The sequence below is a fragment of the Aptenodytes patagonicus genome, chromosome 13, assembly GCF_965638725.1.
Source record: "Aptenodytes patagonicus chromosome 13, bAptPat1.pri.cur, whole genome shotgun sequence".
In the NCBI taxonomy this organism is placed as follows: domain Eukaryota; kingdom Metazoa; phylum Chordata; class Aves; order Sphenisciformes; family Spheniscidae; genus Aptenodytes; species Aptenodytes patagonicus.
Window position 1 is genome coordinate 13,739,961 of NC_134961.1, and position 22,531 is coordinate 13,762,491.

At 38.4% G+C, this 22,531-nt stretch overlaps 1 protein-coding gene across 1 annotated transcript in view; it reads left to right on the top strand.

The window, feature by feature from the left end:
- Positions 1-17,011, top strand: part of SMG1 (SMG1 nonsense mediated mRNA decay associated PI3K related kinase) — a 69,027-nt gene extending 52,016 nt beyond the window's left edge. Inside the window, exons 42-63 of the mRNA XM_076351321.1 lie at positions 418-666; positions 1,081-1,219; positions 1,307-1,416; positions 2,049-2,267; positions 2,699-2,889; positions 3,521-3,693; positions 4,069-4,348; positions 5,088-5,360; positions 5,495-5,729; positions 7,239-7,465; positions 8,688-8,838; positions 8,928-9,117; positions 9,353-9,822; positions 10,850-10,987; positions 11,909-12,061; positions 12,404-12,583; positions 12,803-13,030; positions 13,484-13,695; positions 13,821-13,927; positions 14,657-14,836; positions 14,966-15,072; positions 15,760-17,011. Of these exons, the coding sequence (XP_076207436.1) occupies positions 418-666; positions 1,081-1,219; positions 1,307-1,416; positions 2,049-2,267; positions 2,699-2,889; positions 3,521-3,693; positions 4,069-4,348; positions 5,088-5,360; positions 5,495-5,729; positions 7,239-7,465; positions 8,688-8,838; positions 8,928-9,117; positions 9,353-9,822; positions 10,850-10,987; positions 11,909-12,061; positions 12,404-12,583; positions 12,803-13,030; positions 13,484-13,695; positions 13,821-13,927; positions 14,657-14,836; positions 14,966-15,072; positions 15,760-15,837 (4,290 nt within the window). The 3' untranslated portion in view covers positions 15,838-17,011. The remainder of the gene's footprint in view (positions 1-417; positions 667-1,080; positions 1,220-1,306; positions 1,417-2,048; positions 2,268-2,698; positions 2,890-3,520; positions 3,694-4,068; positions 4,349-5,087; positions 5,361-5,494; positions 5,730-7,238; positions 7,466-8,687; positions 8,839-8,927; positions 9,118-9,352; positions 9,823-10,849; positions 10,988-11,908; positions 12,062-12,403; positions 12,584-12,802; positions 13,031-13,483; positions 13,696-13,820; positions 13,928-14,656; positions 14,837-14,965; positions 15,073-15,759) is intronic.
- Positions 17,012-22,531: the final 5,520 nt, after the last annotated feature.

Below are 22,531 nucleotides of genomic sequence, written 5' to 3' on the forward strand. Positions count from 1 at the left end.
TATGTCCTGGGATTTCACCAGATGTCAATGAAATTGCATATATGTATTTATATATATTACAGTATATAACATAAATATACTGTTCTGGCATGGTAATTCAAGGAGAACTGTTTTTGAACAAATAGAGTTAACCTTGGTTAAAATTATTTTAGTTCTACATCTCATTCTCTCATTTCATTTTAAATACAGGTTTTTTTTAAATTGACCTTGATAAGAGTAGAGCTAGGCTAAAGCAATGTGTTTTCAGTTTCTTTAGGTTTTCTTAACCATTGAATTTTGAAAGAATTCTCTTAGCTGTAAAAGTCATCCTCAGTAGAGGAGTTGATTTCATACTATTCTCACCAAAACTGAGTTTGGGATAATTTTCTGTGGTAACGAGAGTTGCAATATGTAAACTAGCATTTTTACCTATTCTAGGCTCAGGATTCTTACCAGACTCCTCAGAATCCTGGAATAGTGCCTAGACCCAGTGAACTTTACTACAGTAAAATTGGACCCGCATTAAAGGCAGTTGGGCTTAGTCTTGATGTGTCACGTCGTGACTGGCCCTTGAATGTCATGAGGGCTGTTCTAGAAGAACTGATGGAAGCAACTCCCCCGAATCTCCTAGCTAAGGAGCTCTGGTCGTCATGTACTACACCAGATGAATGGTGGAGAGTTACACAGGTGAGTTGTAACAAATACATTTTCCCTTTGAAAGGTTGTGTTTTTAATGGGATGAGGAGCAACAAATGCCTGGGATGTGTTCAAGCAATGTACTCCTGAATTAGGTGAGCTAGGACTGCTGAAGTTTCAGGTAACAGGAAATGTTAGCATTTGGCAGGAAACAATCATGCGGTTGTACCATCTGGAATAAAAAAATGGGTATATACCTGATAACTCTACATTATTAAACTAAAATTATCAGCGTAAGACATGAAAACTCTTGTAAGATATCATCAGACAACAAATAGAATACAGCTTGGAATAAGTTGGTTTTGATTTGTCTTACACTTAAAATAATGTTTTAAGATGGTAGTCAGTCCAATGTGTTGGCAGAGGATTCCCACAAATAATTTTTTCCTGAAACTCTCTTTAAAGTCGTATGCAAGATCCACTGCAGTTATGTCCATGGTTGGCTACATCATTGGTCTTGGAGACAGACATCTGGATAATGTTCTTATAGATATGACTACAGGAGAAGTTGTCCACATAGATTATAATGTTTGCTTTGAAAAAGGTAATTTAAAAAATGCTATATGTTATTCAAATAAAAGGTTTCCCTTCTTGGTAATTAAAAGAAACAACTTAAATTTTTATCTTAAAGGGAAGAGCCTTAGGGTACCAGAGAAGGTTCCATTCCGGATGACGCACAATATTGAAACAGCACTTGGAGTGACAGGAGTAGAAGGGGTTTTCAGGCTTTCTTGTGAACAGGTAAGTTATGAAACTTGCAGAAAACTGAGGGCTATCACTTGCCAAATACTAACTTAGAAGTTTTCTATTAAATATTCTGCTGTTGATTTATAAAGCCTTCACCTTTTGTGCTGTGATTTTAATTGGACTTATTTTAGATACATCCTATAGTAGGTATTTCAGAAATATGAGAATGTCAGATAAACACATATGCAAGTAGTGGTACAACTACAATTGGCGGGGGGGAGGGGGACTTGTAGCTCTAGATGTAAAATGTTATGTTATGTTTTTCCTGAAGCTTTTTTGTGTAGTTTTCCTTACCCTCTTTCTTCAGGTCTCGTCCTTTATAAACATGACAGCTATGTTTTTAAAAAGAAAAATGCTCTGAACGAAGGAGAGTTTTTTCTTCCTCAAGTGTCTGTTACTAGAGTATAGAGTTTGTGTGGAAGGCTAGAATGCAATCTTCAGTTTTAGTGATGTTACTGCAGGCTAGCTGCGTTTGTACATACTGTGGTGTTCTTCCTGTACTTGTAGTGGTTAGGGTAAGTTAAGGATTTCTGTACCTACGCAAGTACGGTATTTTGCATTTAAAATTACACTGTTCTACAAGTATAGTGCAATATCAGAATGAGTCTGTTTAAAATATAATGCAGGTCCTTCATATTATGCGGCGTGGGAGAGAGACTTTGCTTACGTTGCTTGAAGCTTTTGTTTATGATCCTCTGGTGGACTGGACAGCAGGAGGTGAAGCTGGATTTGCTGGAGCTGTCTATGGTGGTGGTGGCCAGCAGGCTGAAAACAAACAAAGCAAAAGAGAAATGGAAAGAGATATTACACGTAGTCTCTTTTCTTCAAGAGTGGCTGAGATAAAGGTGAGTTTACTACAATAACTTCCTATTTTATAACCAAAGTAGGCCCTATGCTTTCACTTCATTTATTTGCATTTTGGGGGTGGTGGAAGAGGTGGTCATTTATTAGAAAGTTCACAAATTTTATTGAGCTAAATTGAGTTTGTATTGAGGGAAGTGCTTATATGGAACTTGCAGGTATTTAGTTTTCATTTTCTGTGTGCTTAATTCTAAAACATGTTTTAATGTTTTGCCTGAGTCTAGGCTAGAGGAATAAAAATAAAGGTTTAGAGAGCAGTCTAAATAAAGAATGTCTGTTAAGCTTTAGCACTTGTAGCACTGGAGGTAGTCCTAGATGAACAACATCATTGAAGGGTTAAGTGCTGCCATATATTACTTTCTCTTACCTGTTTGAATTAAGTCCAGTTCTATAACGTCTGTGTCTTTGGTTTTAGGTTAACTGGTTTAAGAACAGAGATGAAATGCTTGCTGTGCTGCCAAAATTGGACAGTAGTTTAGAAGAGTATCTGAACCTGCAAGAGCAGTTGACAGATGTAGAAAAGTTGCAAGGAAAATTACTGGAGGAGATAGAATTTCTGGAAGGTGCAGAAGGAGTGGATCATCCCTCCCACACGCTTCAGCACAGGTACAGAGGAGCCAGGAATTCTGTCAGGAATCTCGCAGTTCAATATAGTTGGTGGTTTAGTAATGTACTTATGAGTTAAATGTTAGAAATGTATATATGAGAGTGACTAATAGCTGGGTAAAAGCTATTCTTACAGTAAGCAAGTCATTCCTTGTACAGAAGAACTATTGAAACCATTTTCCTACTGAATAATCTTATTTATATCCTACGCCTCATACTTTATCAATATAACCTGTGCTAGTCCGTGTTCCACACTTGACCCTCAAGGCAAGAGACAGAATGTGCTGAATGTGGTGTCCCATCAAATTAATCCATATAATGCAGCTATTGATAAATAGCACAAAAATCTTTTCATCTAAGTTTCTAATTCTTTAACTTATTTTTCAAGTTTATTTGAAATTAATCAAGGATTTCAGAATTGCATGAATATGCACATGCATTCATTATTTTGTAGGAAAACAGAATGAATTATTAACACAACATTGTTAACATTTTATGTAATTTGTGAGAACATGTTCATTTTCTGGTCAACAAGGTAGTTGTATTGTTCAGTATGGTTTTTTATTCAGTATAGTTAAGTATTTTTTTGTTGTTGTAGTACTTACTTGATTCTGTGGCTTCAATAATTCAGGTATTCTGAGCACACCCAGTTGCAGTCTCAACAAAGAGCTGTCCAGGAAGCAATCCAGGTGAAGCTGAATGAGTTTGAGCAGTGGATAACACATTACCAAACTGCTTTCAGTAATTTAGAGGCAACACAACTGGCAAGTCTTCTTCAAGAAATTAGCACACAAATGGACCTAGGTATAAAATAGTATTTGTGGGGTTTTTTAATGGTTTGAAAATAACTAGAGTTTAATATCAGGAGGCATTATGAGTATCCTCTAACTTAAAGGCAAGGACCTATATATAACAAATGAAAAGAAGGGGGGTTCTTCAAAGGGTGATTTGGAGCATTTCAAGGTTTCTGTGCCAAGCTGTCTGAAGGAACTTGTCTGTCTTACCCTAGCTGGGCACGAGATTATTCTCTTACCTTGTGCTCAAAATTCTCAATCTGAATTCTCCATGCCTCCTTTATCACAAGTAAAAGTATTTTTGAAAAGATGTTAGCGCTCAGTATGCTATAAAATATGTGTGCTTCAGAGATGCGTCTTAATTTTTAACCACCTTTCTTAAAAGGTCCTCCAAGTTATGTACCAGCAACAGCGTTTCTGCAAAATGCAGGCCAGGCACATCTAATCAGTCAGTGTGAACAACTGGAAGGAGAAGTTGGTGCTCTTCTCCAGCAGAGAAGATCTGTGTTACGTGGTTGTCTTGAACAATTGCACAACTATGCAACAGTAGCTCTTCAGTATCCAAAAGCTGTGTTTCAGAAGCACCGAATAGAACAGTGGAAAACCTGGATGGAAGAACTCATCTGTAACATGACAATAGAGCGCTGTCAGGATATCTTTAGGAAGTAAGTTGACAGAATAATGGATTGTTTGAAGAACTTAATTTTCAAGCTACTTCAGGATTTTAATTTTCTAATTGAAATGAATACTTTTGCGAAGACCGATCTAATTACAAAGTAAGACAAGATTAAGTTGTAATTCCAGAAGTTCGGAGAAAAAGATGAAAAACTGCTTTAAAAATACTGTTCCAGAGTTTAATCTGTGTACTGCAAAAAGAAAACCAAGTAACGTTGCCCTGTAATGAACAAATGAAGAACCATGTTTGTGGCTTTAGGGTGGTGATATTTAGGGGTTTTAGAAGCTTCTAGTATTTAAAAATCACTTAAGTCAACTGAAGATTTTTTTTTTAATTAAATCAGATTTTCAAGCAATTATTTTTTTCTCTTTTTCTTCTAAAGTCAGGCCATTTCATCATTATTACTGCTTGGCTTACAAGATCTAGATTATATTCAAGCATTTACACTGAAACCTGTTTCCTTCCTATTTCTTATCTTCTATTCATTCTTTGCCTCAAGGACTACTGATTGTCTTCTGTCCTTGCAAATAGGTATGAAATACGGTGCATTCTAGGACTTTATGAAAGTGTCATTAGGGTAGCCATCAACTGCTGTGGTATTTAGAGTTGATATGGAGTAGGTGATGTGGGAACTGTTCAAATGCAGAGTATTTTTCCTGCCCACAGCAGAATGCAATTTGCTGGCGCTTGAGAAGGGAGAATTTTGACATTGTACTTTTGCTTTACAGGTATGAAATGCAATATGCTCCTCAACCACCTCCAAGTATGTGTCAGTTCATAACCGCTACAGAAATGACTCTACAGCGCTATGCAGCAGATATAAATAACAGACTTATCAGGCAGGTGGAGCGCTTGAAACAGGAGGCAGTTACTGTACCTGTTTGTGAAGAGCAGCTGAAAGAAATTGAACGTTGCATAAAAGTGTTCCTTCATGAAAATGGAGAGGAGGGCTCACTGAGCTTAGCAAGTGTTATCATCTCTGCTCTTTGTACGCTGACGAGGTCAGTTGCATCTTGTGAATTTTTTTGTGTGTGTTCATGTTTGAGACCACATAAAAGGAATATTCAGGTGACATAATTATGTGGAGAATGCAATAGCAGGCAAGTTGTCTAACTAAGTGTCATAATTCATCTAGGCGGAATCTGATGATGGAAGGTGCAGCATCTAGTGCTGGAGAGCAACTGGTTGATTTGACTTCAAGAGATGGAGCCTGGTTCTTGGAGGAGCTTTGCAGCATGAGTGGGAATGTTACGTGCCTTGTGCAGTTGCTGAAGCAGTGTCATCTTGTACCCCAAGACTTAGATATTCCTAACCCAATTGAAGCATCAGAAGCTGTTCACTTAGCAAATGGAGTATATATCTCACTTCAGGTGATACTTACTTTTATGTTACTTTTTCTTTCCTCATCCCCAACCTTCTAAGGCTTCAGCTAAGCCATCCTTAACAGCTTCTTCCTTAAACAGCTAAATGTTTGTTTATGATGCTGCTGAGATTTTTTTTTTGTTGGACCTTAGTCTTGATTGCTGTATTTGGCTGAGCTGAACAGGCATTTGCTGCTGCCATTTACATTTTTATTGGTTGAAAGAAACCATTTTAATCTATACGTGACAAATTGTAAAAACTGCTGTCAAGTAAGCAACCGTGAGAAAGAAGTTAGAATCAGATTTATAGATACACCAGCTTCATGTCTTGCTTCCATTCTTTTATCCTGTTGCTGGCAGTCCAGAACAACTTCCAAACTGTTTGTCTGTGCTCTTTCTGTTTTCTGCTCCTGCTAAGCCTTACTTATTTCCACCTGAAAGAAGTAGTTTGGAACAAATTCTGAAAATCTGTTTTACAAGCCCCTATCTCCAAGATTGGGAAGGAGAAAAATGGATTTTTAATTTTGTGTTTTATAAATGTTTCCACTTTAATAAAACAAACAAACAAAAAACCATTAGTGGCAGCTTGAGTAAAATACCTGCTTAAGACTTAAGTGGTTTATAAACTGTGGCTGGTGTAAACAGCTTTTTGAGGCTTTTGGTTCCACTGTATTGTATCTGAAAAATATTTTCCTACCAACCTGTGTAAGCGCATTGAGATTTTCGTCACTTTGTTTCTTTGCTCTTCAAAGTATTAATATTTCAGAAATTTTTCAGAAACATGCATGCAATTTCATTGCATTGCAGCTGAGATCTTTCACCCACACATTGTTGTCCTCCCTGTGAGCTCTTAGGTAAGATGTGTAGCTCACTGAGCAGTCAAGATAACTAATTTTTTTGGTGTGTCTTGTCTTATTTTGGAGGCAGAGCACATTGGTTGGTTCTTTCTGTAGCTGCCTTTAGCCCTCTGATGCATTCTGCTTGGGGGAAATTGCTTTATGCCACTTAAGGTACTGTTTTTCTTACCTGCGCTGATTTCTGTGGCATGAGTAGGACTCTAGCAAAATAATCACTGTCTGGCAAGTTTTTGATTCTTTTCCCTTGCCTAGTCCAATCAGTTTAGCAAATCATAAATTCAGTAAATAGTTTAACTCACTCATAGTTACATAATGGAAAAGCAAAGCTACATAATTTGATGAAGTTGACTTGCAAAGCGTGATCTTTACCACTAATCCTCTGCTGAGGATTGCTGCAAGGTATTGCTGCTGATGCTATTGAGGTAGCTGTTGCTACATTGTGCAAATGTCAAACCTTTGGGTTTGTGCAGGGTTTAATGTATTCCCAATTTCTTTAAATTAAAAAAAAAAGTAGACTTTGACCCTTGGCTGATCACCATCATGTTATCTTTTAGATAATATCTACCGCAGGGTGGTGTAATACTAAAATAAGAAAGGTGTTGCATATGATACTTTTTGAGAGGGGAAAATTTCTTATGTTTTCATACTTACTTCCCAACAGGAATTGAACTCAAACTTCCGACAGATCATTTTTCCTGAAGCGCTTAGGTGCTTAATGAAAGGAGAGTATACTTTAGAAAGTATGCTCCATGAATTAGATAATCTTATTGAACAAACAACTGATGGAGTCTCTTTGCAAACATTGGTTGAATCTCTTCAAGCCTACTTACGAAATGCTGCTATGGGACTAGAGGAAGAAACACATACTCATTACATTGATGTTGCAAGGTAAATCACTTTTTTTAGTTCAGGTATGAGAGAATGAAGACTGCAGAACATTAGTTTGTCTACATTTTATTATTTGTTTGACGTACAGGCTTTTCTTGCCCAAGAATACCCTTAAGCAGAGTGCAGTGTCTAAAGTGTGCACGTTTCCTCTCTGTGTTAGTGTGTTTATCCACATGCATACATAGAAATACAGAGCTATGGCAATTGACGTTTACACCTGCTTAAAGCTGACTTTTGGTAGTCAGCTTTTTCCAAAATATGTAGTTGTGATTTTATGTTTGAAGTTAAGGGATGCTAAAAATAGGAACCGGTCCATTAGTTTGTGGGAGGAACCTGTGAAAGGGAGAGCTTGTAACCATGGCACTCCTCTTGTCAGGAGGTTTGAGCAGCTTTTGCATAATGAATCAGTGACTTGATTAAAAAAAAAAAAACCACAAACAAACAAAACCCTAACCAAACAAAAAGACTTGTGCATCTTGTAATGTGGGACAGTACCTTTCTGGGGAAGTGTTTGGTAGACAACTGAGCCAATTCAAAAGCTTCCTGCTGAGTAGAAGTGATCTTGCTGCTTCCCTTGAGCCAGTTGTGGTGGCTCCATCAGTGGTACAATGAAGGCTGCTATACCAGTTGAAAACAACTTACCTTTTTTCTCTCAGGTTAATTTTCTTCCTGGTTTACCTGTTGGCAAGCCTGCTCAGCCTGTTAGTTGGGGGTCGAAAGTGATATAAGGGAGGGACAGGATAAGACCATCCTTTCAGGAGTGGCAAGCTGTTAAACCATCTCAGCCATAACCTGAGACCTCATCCTCCACCTTTTTACCCCGTACTCTGTTCAGTCAGTTATTTATGTGTATGTTGTAAAACCAGTACTTGGTTTTCAAGGAAAGAAAGGTGATATTTATGTCCCTTACAATTCATAACTTTTTTACCATGCTCTTAGGAAGTACAGTCTGTATCCTCTGCCTGTATTTTAAGTTAGCTTTGTAGCTGGTCCTTTAATACAATCCCATCTTACATGGTATCCTTAGCTGTTCTTATGAGACCAGCATTAGGATTCATGTGGTAAGTGGGGTGGGGAAGGTGGTAGGAAGAGCCTGCAAAAATTTCACCTTATTCAGATGCAACTTAATTGCAATCTGCTCTAGCTGTGGGATCAATCAGTTTAAGAAAATCCTATCTGTTTCTTGTAGACTAAGCAAAAACATGTAAATTTTTTTTTTAAGAGTACTTCATGCTCAGTATGGTGAGCTGATTCAGCCAAGAAATGGTTCAGTTGATGAAACTCCCAAAATGTCAGCTGGTCAGATGCTTTTGGTAGCCTTTGATGGAATGTTTGCTCAAGTGGAAACTGCATTTGGTCTATTGATTGAAAAGGTATGGATTTGTTCTTTTCAGAGTACTCTGAGTCAGGAATAAGAAAGTTTTATAAAAACAAAACTAATTATTCCCTTTACATTGCTCAGCTAAACAAGATGGAAATACCTGTTGCTTGGCGTAAGATTGACATAATTAGGGAAGCCCGCAGCACCCAAGTTAACTTCTTTGATGATGACAATAATCGGCAAGTTCTAGAGGAAATTTTCTTTCTGAAGAGACTGCAAACAATTAAAGAATTTTTCAGGCTCTGTGGTACCTTTTCTAAAACATTGTCAGGTAAATAAATGTTATCAAATATTCAGTATCGCTTTGTTCACTTCTCATCCCGTGTCCTTTTGAGAAGAATGTAAAATGGTCACTTTTACTGTAACTTACCTTTCATATATGGCAAGTATGCAGAAATTAAAAATTAATTCCTGTAACCTTGCTGTGTTTATAAGTCAGATAATATTTTACTAGATGCATCAAATGTTTTGTTTATAACAAAAATACTATTTTTTTCCTTTAAAAGGAATCAGTTCACTTGAAGACCAGAATGCAGTAAATGGACCTGTACAAATTGTCAATGTGAAAGCCCTTTACAGAAACTCTTGTTTTAGTGAAGACCAAATGGCCAAACCAATCAAGGCTTTTACAGCTGACTTTGTGAGACAGCTTTTAATTGGCCTTCCAAATCAAGCTTTGGGACTTACTTTGTGCAGTTTCATCAGCGCTTTGGGTGTTGATATCATTGCTCAGGTAGAGGCTAAAGACTTTGGAGCAGAAAGCAAAGTTTCTGTGGATGACCTGTGCAAGAAAGCTGTGGAGCACAATATCCAAATTGGCAAGTTCTCGCAGTTGGTCATGAACAGGGCAACAGTATTAGCTAGTTCATACGATACAGCATGGAAGAAGCATGATCTAGTGCGCAGACTTGAAACTAGTATTTCATCTTGCAAGACCAGTCTTCAGAGAGTACAGTTGCATATTGCCATGTTCCAGGTAAGACCACAATGCATGTTATTTCTCTCCAAATTGTGTCTGTGGAAAGTGAGCTTTAGTTACTGTGTCTGAGCATAACAAGAACTTCATATTTTGTTGAATGAGCTTTAGAGTATTTTAACGGACTTGATAAAGTATTTTGGTTTTAAATTATTCTGTAAATGTATAAGGAAAAAAGTGTTAAAGCTAGCTTCTTTTGAAGACTAGCTGCTTCATAAGATGCAAATGTGGCAATGTGTAAATTCTTTTTCAAGTCAATACATGTAATTTTTTTCAATAACCATTAAGTCATTTATTAGTAAAGAAGTCATTCGCTGGCTTTCTCGCTAGTGATGTTGTCCCATCCTCCCCCTTTTTTCAAACTGACTATGACTTTAAGGGAGGAGATTGCTTAAACAGAGGGTATGCATTGCTGAATGTCATCTTGTACCTTTCCTTCAAAGTTGTAATGTATTAACTGTTTCCTTGCTCCACTGTTTGCCTCATGAAAAAATATAAACAGCAGCAGTATCAATCCTGAAAACATTCTTCTGAGGCTTTAGATAAATGCCATTGTGTACCTTGAACTCTGTGCTGGTATCCAGTTGTATTGTAGTATCATTGATCTTCGCTTTTGTAGTGACTTGTAGGTTAAGGGTAAAGGCTTTCTCTGTCAGTTAATAAACCATTTCATAGATTGGTAAGCAAAATTGTCTTGGTTTTAATGCATCACAAGTGAACTGTTCCTGAATATTGATGGATTTTCCTTTAGATCAAGGAAATCAATTCTAGTAAGTTAATGACTGATTAATGGTATAAATACATATAAATATCCAAGCCAGCAAAACATAGTTTACAACTACTTATATAATTTAATACCTTCTAATGATTCAGAACTTTTAAGCGTGCTGGTATCATCTGACACCTAGCCCTTTTAAAATGCCCTCACTTATAAAGTGTATCAGAGTACTAGGATTGCTGTTAGTGAAGCGAAGTCTTCTGTGATGAGCAATATTGATAATCAAGTGTTCCCATTATTTCCTTAAAGTGGCAGCATGAAGATCTCCTCATCAGCCGCCCACAAGCTATTTCTGTTACTCCTCCACCTCGTTCTGCAATTTTAGCCAGCATGAAAAAGAAACTTCACACGCTCAGTCAGATTGAAGCTTCAATTGCAACAGTCCAGGTACTACTGCTTCTGGGAGGTTTGTTCAGCAGCATATTGGAGTGTGACTCTAACACAAACTGCAAAATTATCTGCCACCTCCAGATTATGTTCTCTCTCTTGCTATCGAAGCACAAATTTAGTGGTATTTTCATTGACCTCTTTCAGTCTGTCCGATATATACTGTTACATTGTTTGATTTTGCCGTCTCATACAAAATATTCTCTCTGGAATATCAGTAAATCTGTTTCATGAGCGAAAATACGAATATGTGAAAGTACCTTTCCTTCTGAAGGCTGATCATGCTCCCATTCTTTAAGTTTGTCTGACTTAGATCATCCTTACTATCATTTTACTAGCTAAGAGTCAGAAGCTTCCTTTTGTAGATCTGGGCAAATCAGTTACTCTGTGCGTTAACGTTTCTGTGTGCTGTGGCTTGGCTCAGCTTTTCAGACTTTTTGGTATCAATAATATAGAATGTTTAATTGTTTAAAATAAATACTGCTTACCTTCTTGAATTTTAATTTCCTTTTTAGTTGTGAAGGTACTGCTTGTAATCATTTTTTTGAAGATCATTTGTAAAATAATTCAGGACTGCTATGATTTTATATAATTTTTAGTCTAGAAATGTGATTACTTTTAACTTTTGTATTTTTTTTTTTCTGGTGGGTTAAAATCTGGACAGGTGACTTTGTTTCCATAACAATCAAATCCAGTTGTGATGTTTGCTGAAAATAAACCTTTAAACAGCATAAGCTAACATTTGTCAATCATGAATACCACATTCTTTTTTTATATATATATATATATGGGTATAAGAATGTGTCTGCATGTGTAATGTGTAATTTTTTTTAAAGTTAGGCAGTTAGGGTTAAGATGATATATATCAGTATGGATTATCTATATCTATGTTTTGTTTTTTTTTTTTCTTCCCCAATGCAGGAGAAACTAGCAGCACTTGAAGCAAGTATTGAGCAGCGTTTAAAATGGGCAGGAGGTGCTAATCCTGCACTGGCACCAGTCTTGCAAGATTTTGATGCCACTATTGCCGAAAGAAGAAACCTTGTACTGAAAGAAAGTCAAAGAGCAAGTCAGGTACTATACATAAGTATATATTACTATTGACTTGATAAATACGTGTTCACTCTTTATTTCCTACTTGAGATCTGTGTAGAAAATATTTTTCCTCCTCAGCATCTAAAGAGCAAACACAGATAAGCAAATACTTCTGGGAATCCCACTTTAAAAGCAATATGAATAATCTCTGAGAGAATTGCTGCAGGGTTGGATGACCTTGAAATGATACCGCTACTGTAACAGAGCAGCTTTACTGCTGTATTTAATATTCTCCCTTCTAAGGACATGGAACAAATGCCGTTTGTGTAATAGACAGTTTAATTGGAATAGTTTTTCTCACTCTTGCTTTGATTTTTTTAGGTCACTTTCCTCTGCAGTAATATCATTCATTTTGAAAGTTTACGTACTAGAACAGCAGAAGCCTTAAATCTTGATGCTGCATTATTTGAACTTCTCAAACGCTGTCAACAAATGTGCTCATTTGCATCGCAGTTCAACAGTTCAGTCTCTGAACTGGAACTTCGCCTACTTCAGAGAGTGGTAAGTAAGGGTCAAAGCAAAATATGTAATTACAGAATTGCTGTAATCATGAGTTCTCAATTTTGTCTTTCCTTCTAAATTAGTGTTATGTATACCTTCTAATGGGATGTGGATTACAGAGTTTATTCCATCAGCTGCTAAACACTCGGCAGTAGCATCTACACAGTAATTGAATTTTATCTCTGGATACAGATACAAAAATGGTTCTGTTATTTTTAGGGCACTGGTCTTGAACATCCTATTGGCAGCTCTGAATGGCTTCACTCAGCTCACAAGCAGTTGACCCAGGAAATATCTACACAGAGAACAGTACAAACAGAAAGAGAACAGCAAACAGAAACAGTTTGTGAAACAATTCAGAATCTGGTGGATAGTATTAAAACTGTGCTCACGGGTCATAACAGACAACTTGGAGATGTCAAACATCTACTGAAAGCTATGGCAAAGGTATGCCTAAAACTTCATTAAATTTATTCCTCAAACCCATGTCAGTATAGTTTAAGAAAAATAACACTTGTAACTATGTGCTTTTTAAAGTATCTAGAAACAATGAAATGTGTTTGCGCATATGGAGTTCAAGACATAATATTCATTTCATCTCTAAGAATTCATAAAGCTTTATTTCTAGAGTTAGGCTAATCAGGCTTTGGTTGAATTAAACCTTTTCTCTCATTTGGCAGTTGAAACATTTCCTTTGTGTTTACAAACCCTCTTGTTTTTTAATCAGTAAAACATTTGATCTTTTTCAAATTTATTTTCTTGAAATGTAATTACTGAAAATTATGGCTATTTGTAGTGAAATGACAAACTGAGGGGCTGAAAAGGCTAAGAAATGTTCAACTTTCTTCTCTTAGCCAAAATATAGCAAATAATTAACCTTTTTGCACATCTTTGCTACAGGATGAAGAAGCGGCTTTGGCAGATGGTGAAGATGTTCCCTATGAGAATAGTGTTAGGCAGTTCTTGGGCGAATACAAATCGTGGCAAGATAATATTCAGACAGTTTTGTTTACATTAGTTCAGGTTATGGGTCAAGTCCGCAGTCAGGAACATGTTGAAATGCTGCAGGAAATAACTCCCACCTTGAAAGAACTAAAAACACAGAGCCAAAGGTAAGGAAGTCACCTTCTCTCAGGTGAAGGCGTGTTGCTTGTCTGCTTATATATAGCAGACACACAGCATGGGGTACCTCCTTGGTGGTTGTCTTAGTATTTATCACCTCCATTATGTTTCCTAGTGTCTACAATAATCTAGTGGGTTTTGCATCACCCTTAGTCACGGATACATCAAATGAATGCTCAAGCCCAACGTCAGCTGCTACATATCAGCCAACCTTTGCTGCAGGTAATACTTGAAAAAGTACAAACATTAAAACATCATCATATTAGAGAGGGGATCATAACTTTTATTAAATTTTGAAATACAATCTCTATAAGATTATAAAAGCCTATAAAATTCAAGTCATTCAGCATACAATACTGATCATAGCCTTTGAATAGCCTTCGAGACCTGGATTCACTCCACAAAGCCCAGAATACATGGAACGCATTGTCACGTATATCAACTGAACTGTAATTTCTGTTGAAATTAGTATTAAAATTTATAGTGACTTTGGAATTAATCCTGAAACCCTACAAATGCATTCATGTTTGCAAAGTTTTCATTACTTTACAGTTAAAAACATGAATAAAGTTTCTCATGAGCACAGATTTCTTGCTATTTAAAGGATTATTTTGCTGTCAATATTTGGACTAAGCGCAGGTTCCTGGTTTCTATCAAGAACAAGAATTGCATTTTATAACTGCCATACAAAATGATAGTATTAAAAGTTAAGCGAGCCCATAAAAATTTGCTTAATGCAAGTAAATGTTTTGCAATGGAACAAAACCTCTTGTTTATGAAGTGAAAGAAATTAGAAAATGGAAAGATTGAAGAGAGGACTGGTGCAGAGTTTAAAATGCATTTGTACTGAAGTACTGATAGCTGCATTTGATACACATTTAATTGTGCTTTTTCTTGTATCTATAATATATCATTTTGAATACTTTAAGCGCTTTTAAACTTTCTTTACAGCTGTACGTAGCAATACAGGGCAGAAAACTCAGCCAGAGGTGATGTCACAGAATGCAAGAAAGCTAATTCAGAAAAATCTTGCCACGTCAGCAGATACTCCTCCAAGCACAGTCCCGGGAACTGGCAAAAGTGTTGCCTGTAGTCCCAAAAAAACAGCCAGGGACCCTAAAACAGGAAAAGGTAAATACAGGGCTTAAAAAAACAAAAACAAAAAACCACCACTGACAACAACAAAAAAACCCAAAACACCTCAGCGTGGGCTTCTGTGCAGGAATGTAAAATTGAATTGATTTTATTTCATACCTTTAGCTGTGCAGGAAAGGAATTCATATGCAGTTAGCGTGTGGAAGCGGGTCAAAGCCAAGTTAGAGGGCCGAGATGTGGATCCCAACAGGAGAATGTCTGTTGCTGAACAGGTGAGTTGAAATAGTAAAGTTCCAGTACTGGTCCTTGCTTTAAATATTTGGTAGCAAGCACGTGTGTATGTACGCTGAAGTATGCCTTAAAGACTAAAATCCTATTGTGAGTGGGGGGTCCCTTTCGAGATGTGTGATTTATATGCCAATGCAAATCAAGGTGTGCTGCTGCCTTGTATTGCTGCATTCTTTTTTTTTATCAAATGCTTTTGTTTTCTATATCGTAGATTTCTATAAACTCATGAATTGGATAAAATTGCCTTTTGTGTATCAGTAAGCTAACACTTGTTACATGGCTGTTGATACCCAGGGAGAACATGAGATCTGCGCAGCTGTCTGAAGGACAGAACTTGTCTGTGTTTACTAGCATAACGCAACCACGCTCCCGTCTCTGGGAAACTGAGTCAGGGGACCCAGATGTCCACATAAATTTGAGAATGTTGTGACTATTTTCAAGATAGGGGCTATGAATGAGATAATGCGTGATCTTTTTTTGCCCCTGCAGTACAAATTCCTATTTCTTACGTGGACTACACAAAGTTATATAAGATTAAGTTTACAGTTACTATAGATTTTTTCACTGAAATTTTGTATTTGCAGGTGACATTCAACAGTAAAATTTAAGATCACTTAAACACTTCTAAAAATCTAGCTAATTTTTAATTACTTGTTTGACCTTTTTAATAGGTTGACTTTGTGATTAAGGAAGCAACTAATCTAGATAACTTGGCTCAGCTGTATGAAGGTTGGACTGCCTGGGTATGAGTAGGGAGAAAGCAGATCAGTCTGGTTCAGCGAGGTCAGACATCCACCAGAATCAACTCGGCCTCAGGCATCCATAGCCGCACCACAGTCGGTGGTGATGCATACTGGGGCTTAATCTGAGGAAACCTAGGAAATCTCGGTGCACTGGGAAGTGAATCCTGCAGGATAGCTGCACTCAGGGATACGCTAAACACAATGGTCTGCAACCCCCACGGTCAAGGGTGAAAGCTCACCGCTTGAACAACACGGTTTGTCTTTCTGCTACGGAAGAACTGCAAACGTGTCTGGGGGTTAGCTGCAGAAAGAAATCGGGATGCTACAAACCGCAGAGTGATTTGGAACTCAATTCCACCTGACCCTGTGAACAATTCAGGAAACACCGAACCCTGTTCAAAGAAAAACAGAAAAAGTGGGGCCATGAAGAAATCACAGCAAGGGAAGATTTGATGCATTCAGATTCTTGTTACTCTTGTTGCGTGGCAACAGTGCTGGTTGAGTCGACCAGTTAGTACGGAAAAAGGCTACAAAATGTAAACTTCAGAAATGGACTGAAAGCAAAGAGCTGTACATCAGATAGACGCTGCATTGGAAGAACTTCTGAGATAGAAGAAAAAGCCTTTGTTCTCTTCTCCCTTTCCTCTTTCCTTTCTCTGCTCCCCCCCAGCCTCTCCTTGCATACACCCCTCTTGGCTTATTCTTGTAGGTTAGGCGTACTTCCAATATACTTTTCATTTCAATCCTTCTACTTCACAGTTTAGTCAAATTAACAACTTAAAATTTGTTTGGTAAACAAATTTTCCAAAAGCACTGAAGTATAGAACATCAATGATTACTTATGAGTTGGATGGTCAAATGCAAAATGTAATTTTGGTTATTTTAAAGTCATTTCTGTGATTCTATTATGTACAGTTTCTCAAAATTGTCACTGTGCATCTAAAAGTAATGAATCCTACAGGCATTTGATTTAACGTGCACTTCCCTCTGCTTGCAGTGTACACTTTTTTTGTAATTCAAATTGTCCCTCCAATCTCATTCTACTGTGATTGCTGTAGTTTCTTTCGTACGACGTAGCTAATCCAATGTAATCTTTACCTTTTTAAAAACCAGGATAGAGTATCTAGTAGAGTTTTACATTGTTGATGACAGATAAACAATAAAGTGATGTTCTGGTGGAGGTAGAGTGATATGCTTTTTACTTCACTTTCCTAATACTTTTAGTTTACACTTGTAAATTATAGTGCTTCAGTTCACAGGGGTATACGTATAATCCAAGAAATGAAGGACTCTCCAATTTTTGTTCAACTAGATCTGTAAAGATTTCTGCAAAGTCATTTTCCTTTGCCATATTACTTCTATAGATGGTTGTTCAATAATGCATCCATAGTGAATCTTCCACCAAGGTTTTTTGGTTTTTTTTTAATCAATTCTGCACTCAAAGTGTGATTATGGTCAGAAAAGTCTCTCTGAAAATGGCACCTTCTTACTTAGATCGATGTCCTGCTTGTCTGCCGGTTGTCTAAAAGACTTCTTGCTTCCTTTTTGCAGTGGGACACCTTTTGGGAAAAGGCGACTTCCTTTTCTTAGAGCAAATAAACCTAACACAATTCAGTTATGGCTACGGAATCTTAGAGGTGCTGATAGCTAAAGCAGAAATGCACACTGGCATTCTCAACCCAGATAAACGTGCCAGCTATGTATAAAAAGTTTCTCTTTTGTAAACTTGGTGAATTCAGTACGCACAGTTGCTGAAAAACAATAGACGTGGGAAGATCCTTTATGCCATTCTAGTCACTTTTCAGAGTAAAAACACACTTTAAATACAGCGGTCTTTTCAATCAAAACCTAAGTATTAAAGGATTTGAGCCAAGCCCACTACTGGCATAAAATTCATTTAATTGAGTGGATTTGCAGCAGTTCATCTGAGTAGGAAAGCTTGGCTGGTAATTTTCAGATAACGTAAATTAACACCAGGCATAAGTAATAGACAAACTTGTATTATTTTCAGTATTTGCACTATGCTAACTGCTCTGCCTCCTCAGTAGGTCTTAGAATTCACTTTCTCCTCCGTTGCCAATTTTTTGTGGACATGCACTTTGAAGTGCAAGAATTTTCAACAGACACATGGCCTTTTTTGCATTCTGATTGCCTGATTAACTCTAGGGAAGTCACGGGCTTTATATCTAACGATGCCCGTGCAAATGCATTCCACTGCCATTGCTTCCTGAACCCTCTGCCACACCACGCGTTGCAAGAAAGGTGGTGTTTGAATGTTGCAGTGAAGAACATTCATATGCAGAACAAGACACTTGACACTGTCGGTCCTTTTTATTTTTCTCCAGTTAAAAATAACCTTACGAACAATCTGTTTGGAGTACCGTAGTAACAGGAGTGTATTATACATGCTGTTTTATTTCTTGGAAGCTGGGGGGAAGGGAGGGATAATGCACTCACCTGTGGCTCATGTATTTATACCTCTGCTATCCAGAAATGAAACACTTGTGTGGAGATGGGTTCTTACTGCGTAATTTAATAAAGTTTTAAAAAAAGAAAAAGAACATGTATTCATAATTTCCTTGTATGCAAAACTACTTGTGGTTGTACGGGGAATAAAATGCCAAATACAAAAAAAATTCCCAAATTAGAGCAGGATTCTACGGAGACTTAAATGTGCGTAACTAACATTGAGGAGGCAGCTCACGTGCTTAGGAGTTAGTGGGACTGTCAGCTTTTGTGTGCTGATGCGTTTTCCTTGGTAAATGTTGACAATATGGCAGATTGGTACAGTCTTGGTTAAACCCAAAATGCAGATTCTCTGTGTGCATCTTGCATATTAAATAAGACTGCATTAGTTACCTTATCTTTTAAAAGATAATGTGTTTCTTATAAAGACATAAGGTTCTTTTTTTTTCAGTAAAACTGAGACATTTACTTTTTTCCAGCAGTAAGACAGACCTAGAATAATACAAATCTAGAATCTAATCTTTGTAAATACATACAAATCAGCTGAAGCTGTAGAAGTCAAACCGTTCAGCTGATGGCAGTTTTTTGCGCGATGCTCACCTGCAGTAAACGTTAACCAAGGGATCGTGCTATAAACTCATTTCTCAAAGTCCCGTTGAAAGTATGCTCATCAGTTTGAAGTTGTTACCCCTCCCAGTTATATAGGCTAGGGTTGAGATGCTCTTAGCCCTTTGAAAATGCAGTTACTAGTTTGCCTCTCTTCCCGCTCCCCTCTGTAAAGCCAGGATGTGAGCACCGCTCTACCAAACGGGTTACTGGGGTGTGTTAAGCAAATGAGTCATTAGTGGTGTCTTAGACTATTTTGGTGGAATAATGGCAGTGTCATGTTAATGTAACTGAAATTGAAATTACAACAGATGTGTACAGTTAACAGAAATTATTTTGGTACTTTATGGTCCGTTTTTCCTTTGCAACAATTAGTTTTGCCTTCAGTGATCAGTCTAATTAACTAGTAATGTATTTTGTCTGTAATTTTTCAAATATCTGTGAAAGACTCAAGTCTCCTGTATAAATCAGACATAAATCAGAGGGAAGGGAGCTGGTTTTCCAAGGAAAAATGAATGAGACATCTATAAAAGCATCGGTGACCCTTAATGCTAGTGCGAGGTTACCTTGCGTGGGAGAGGAGGGTGTTCACTGCACCAACTCCACTGTGGGAATTGTGGCAGCCGTCAGCCCCAGCCCTGTGACACCACGTAGTGCTGCCCACCCTCCGATAAACTAAACTGATCAAATAATATCTATCCCGTTAACTGCCTTGTGATACCTGAAAGAAAAGCACCATGTAAAAATACGACTTCAGAAATACTGGAGGGGAGTGGAGAGGTTAAAGCTCCATTTTTCTAAATGCTGTAGTCCTTAAGGTTAATTTGCTTCAATTATTCATCGGTGCGTTCTGTGCCTGGTACATTTTGCTATCCTGTTTTAGCACACTCAAGTACTTCAAAGATTGCTTTTTTTTCCCCTTTTTTTTGCAAGCTTTTCCTAAATTTAGCAGACACACCCCTTTGCACATTGAAGAATTGGACTAGGAAAAAAGTTTGAGATGACACCTGCCATCCATTTTGCAGTACCCAATTATCACACACACATATTTTTTTTTTCTTCAGTGGAAAATTCTTATTCATGAGTATCCTGCCAACGTTTTAGTTGAAGAATTTCATTGAAAGTGTAGATATTACATAAAACTACTGTTGTATGTACTTAATTGCATAGCTGATGAGAACAATTTTGCCATCCATCAGACTAATTTCTTATTAATGGCATAAGAAAAAAGGTTGAGGTGCATTTATTATACTAGATATGGTGAATGGGTGGAGGCTTAACATGTAAAATACGTGTCTCTTCGAAGTGCACAGAGCAATTAAACTCATTTTAAAGGTGCTTTGAAGTTAGCTTGGGCATCTAATTTTCTGTGCATCTGCTAAGAGAGAATCAGCGTAGGAAGAACACATCACATCGCAGCACGATCTGTGTCATACGTTGAAGCATACAGAAAACAATTGGTTTTCTATAGCTCAGGTAATGTATGGGAGGTGATTAATAGTTTTCCACACTCTGAGCTACTGCTGTTACCACTCTCTGCCTTCCACATTAGGATTCTGATTTTAACAACCAAATTTATAAACATGCACATGTATATGTATACACGCACATCTTTTTTTTTCATTTTACATTGTGCTTCCAAAGACCTGGCTGCTCAGGCAGGGGGGTGTGTAGTGTTGCAGGGCCCCGTGCTGTCCTGTTCTCTGCAGTGCGGTGGCGCATCTCCTCCGGTGTTCTGGGCGGTGAGGGCATCCTGCAAGGCTCGCGTTCCTCTCTGCCCCTCCGAGTTACGGAGAAACACGTAGTACGAGATAACTGTACCTCTGGGGGCCCTCTAGGGTGGGAGAAGAGCTGTGACGGTAGACTGATTTGGGAGCTGGCACTTGAAAGACTAGCTGGAAGATAATGAATCTGACTGGTTGGAGATGATGGAAATACCTGCTTTTTTCATTGGTAAGTGCTTTTGCTTTTGTGGCGAGCATCATACAAATGGATGAAACCAGGAGCTGGCTGATTGTATCGAATAGCCAGAGAGGTGGCTTCTGCAGGACGCTGCAAATACTCCTAGGAACAGCAATATATCATGCTTCTGCGTGTGTCCATACTTCCTCCAAAGACTAACCAGAATTATTGCTGACATCACTTCCTTATGAAATTAGCTTTTGTGTGAGCTTTGCTGTGGTGCAATTATGGATTTTAAGGGTGGACTCCATCATTTTTAAGTGCAAAACAGTATACAAAAATACTCTTAGCTTTTAGCAACATGTAAATGAACTTGAAAGTTGATGAGTAAAGCATCTATTCTTTACATACAATCTTGAACAATCTGAAAAGCACCCTGTAAAAGATCAAACAATTCAGTACAGGCATGTTTTTGCTTTTACAGTATCATCCTTATTCCTCTTTTTCCTTTCAAGCTGGTGAGCTGGGTTGGAAAAGTATTGTAGTTTTGGTGCCAGAAATGATACGATGTTTTCTTCGCCCTCATTCCGGAATTGCATTACATCCTAGGGGTTGTGATTAAGCTCGTCAACATGTGTGACAAACATTTAGGAAGTTGAGTCAGAAAAAAGATTTATATCCTAGTGCTTTTCTCCTGTGTTTATTCCAATGCTGCTACAGCTTCTGAAAAAAATAAAGCAAGCGGTGGCATTCAGAGCTGGAGAACCTTCCCGTGAAGCTTGGAGTTGTTTCATCGGTTTCCTGTGTGGTTACCCAGAAATCCTATACCCGTGGATTCTGCTGTCCACGGCTGACACCTGCTGCTGTGGACGTGAAGCCAGCTGCTTCATGTCGGTCACGTACAATAAATAAATACCTGTGCTGGAAAAACAGCAAAACTTTAAGTCAAAGAAAGTTTGTTGGCGAGTGCCTCCAGTGCCATGTTATTTCAGCAATAACGGGCTATTTATTAGCCTTGAAACATTCTCGACCAGAAGGTTCTGTCTAGTTGGTAGGACACAGACACGTAAGATGTTTAGATTGGATGTAAGGAAAAATTTCTTTACTGAAAGAGTGGTTAAACATTGGAACAGGCTGCCCAGGGAGGTGGTGGAGTCCCCATCCCTGGAGGTATTTAAAAGACGAGTAGATGAGGCGCTTAGGGACATGGTTTAGTGGGCATGGTGGTGTTGGGTTGACGGTTGGACTCGATGATCTTAGAGGTCTTTTCCAACCTCAATGATTCTATGATTCTATGATGTATGCCAAGAAAAGGTAACCTCTCTGAGGCAGCACACAGTCTGTTACTTATTTGCCTCCTAATAACCACACGTTCAGGTCATACGGGTCAGGCTTTTTAAAATAAAAGCCTTATCCTTGAAAGTCCTGGCGGGGAGGTGACTGTCTCACCACTCCTGTGTCGACGGCTGGGCTGCTGGCTCGCCTTCCTCAGCCGAGGCGGCCCGCCGGCGGGCTTCCCCGCAGCCCGACGGGCAACGGCCGGCGCGACACCTCCACCAACGCCCCCCTCGGGCACGCCCCACCGGCCCGGCCCGGCCGAGGCTACCTCGGCCAAGCCTGTCACCCCCTCCGAGCAGGGCCGCGCCCCGCCACCCGCGCCAGCGGGCCGCCCGCCCCGGCCGCCATCCCCCGCGGCAGCCGGGCCCCCAACGCCCGCTCCCGCCGC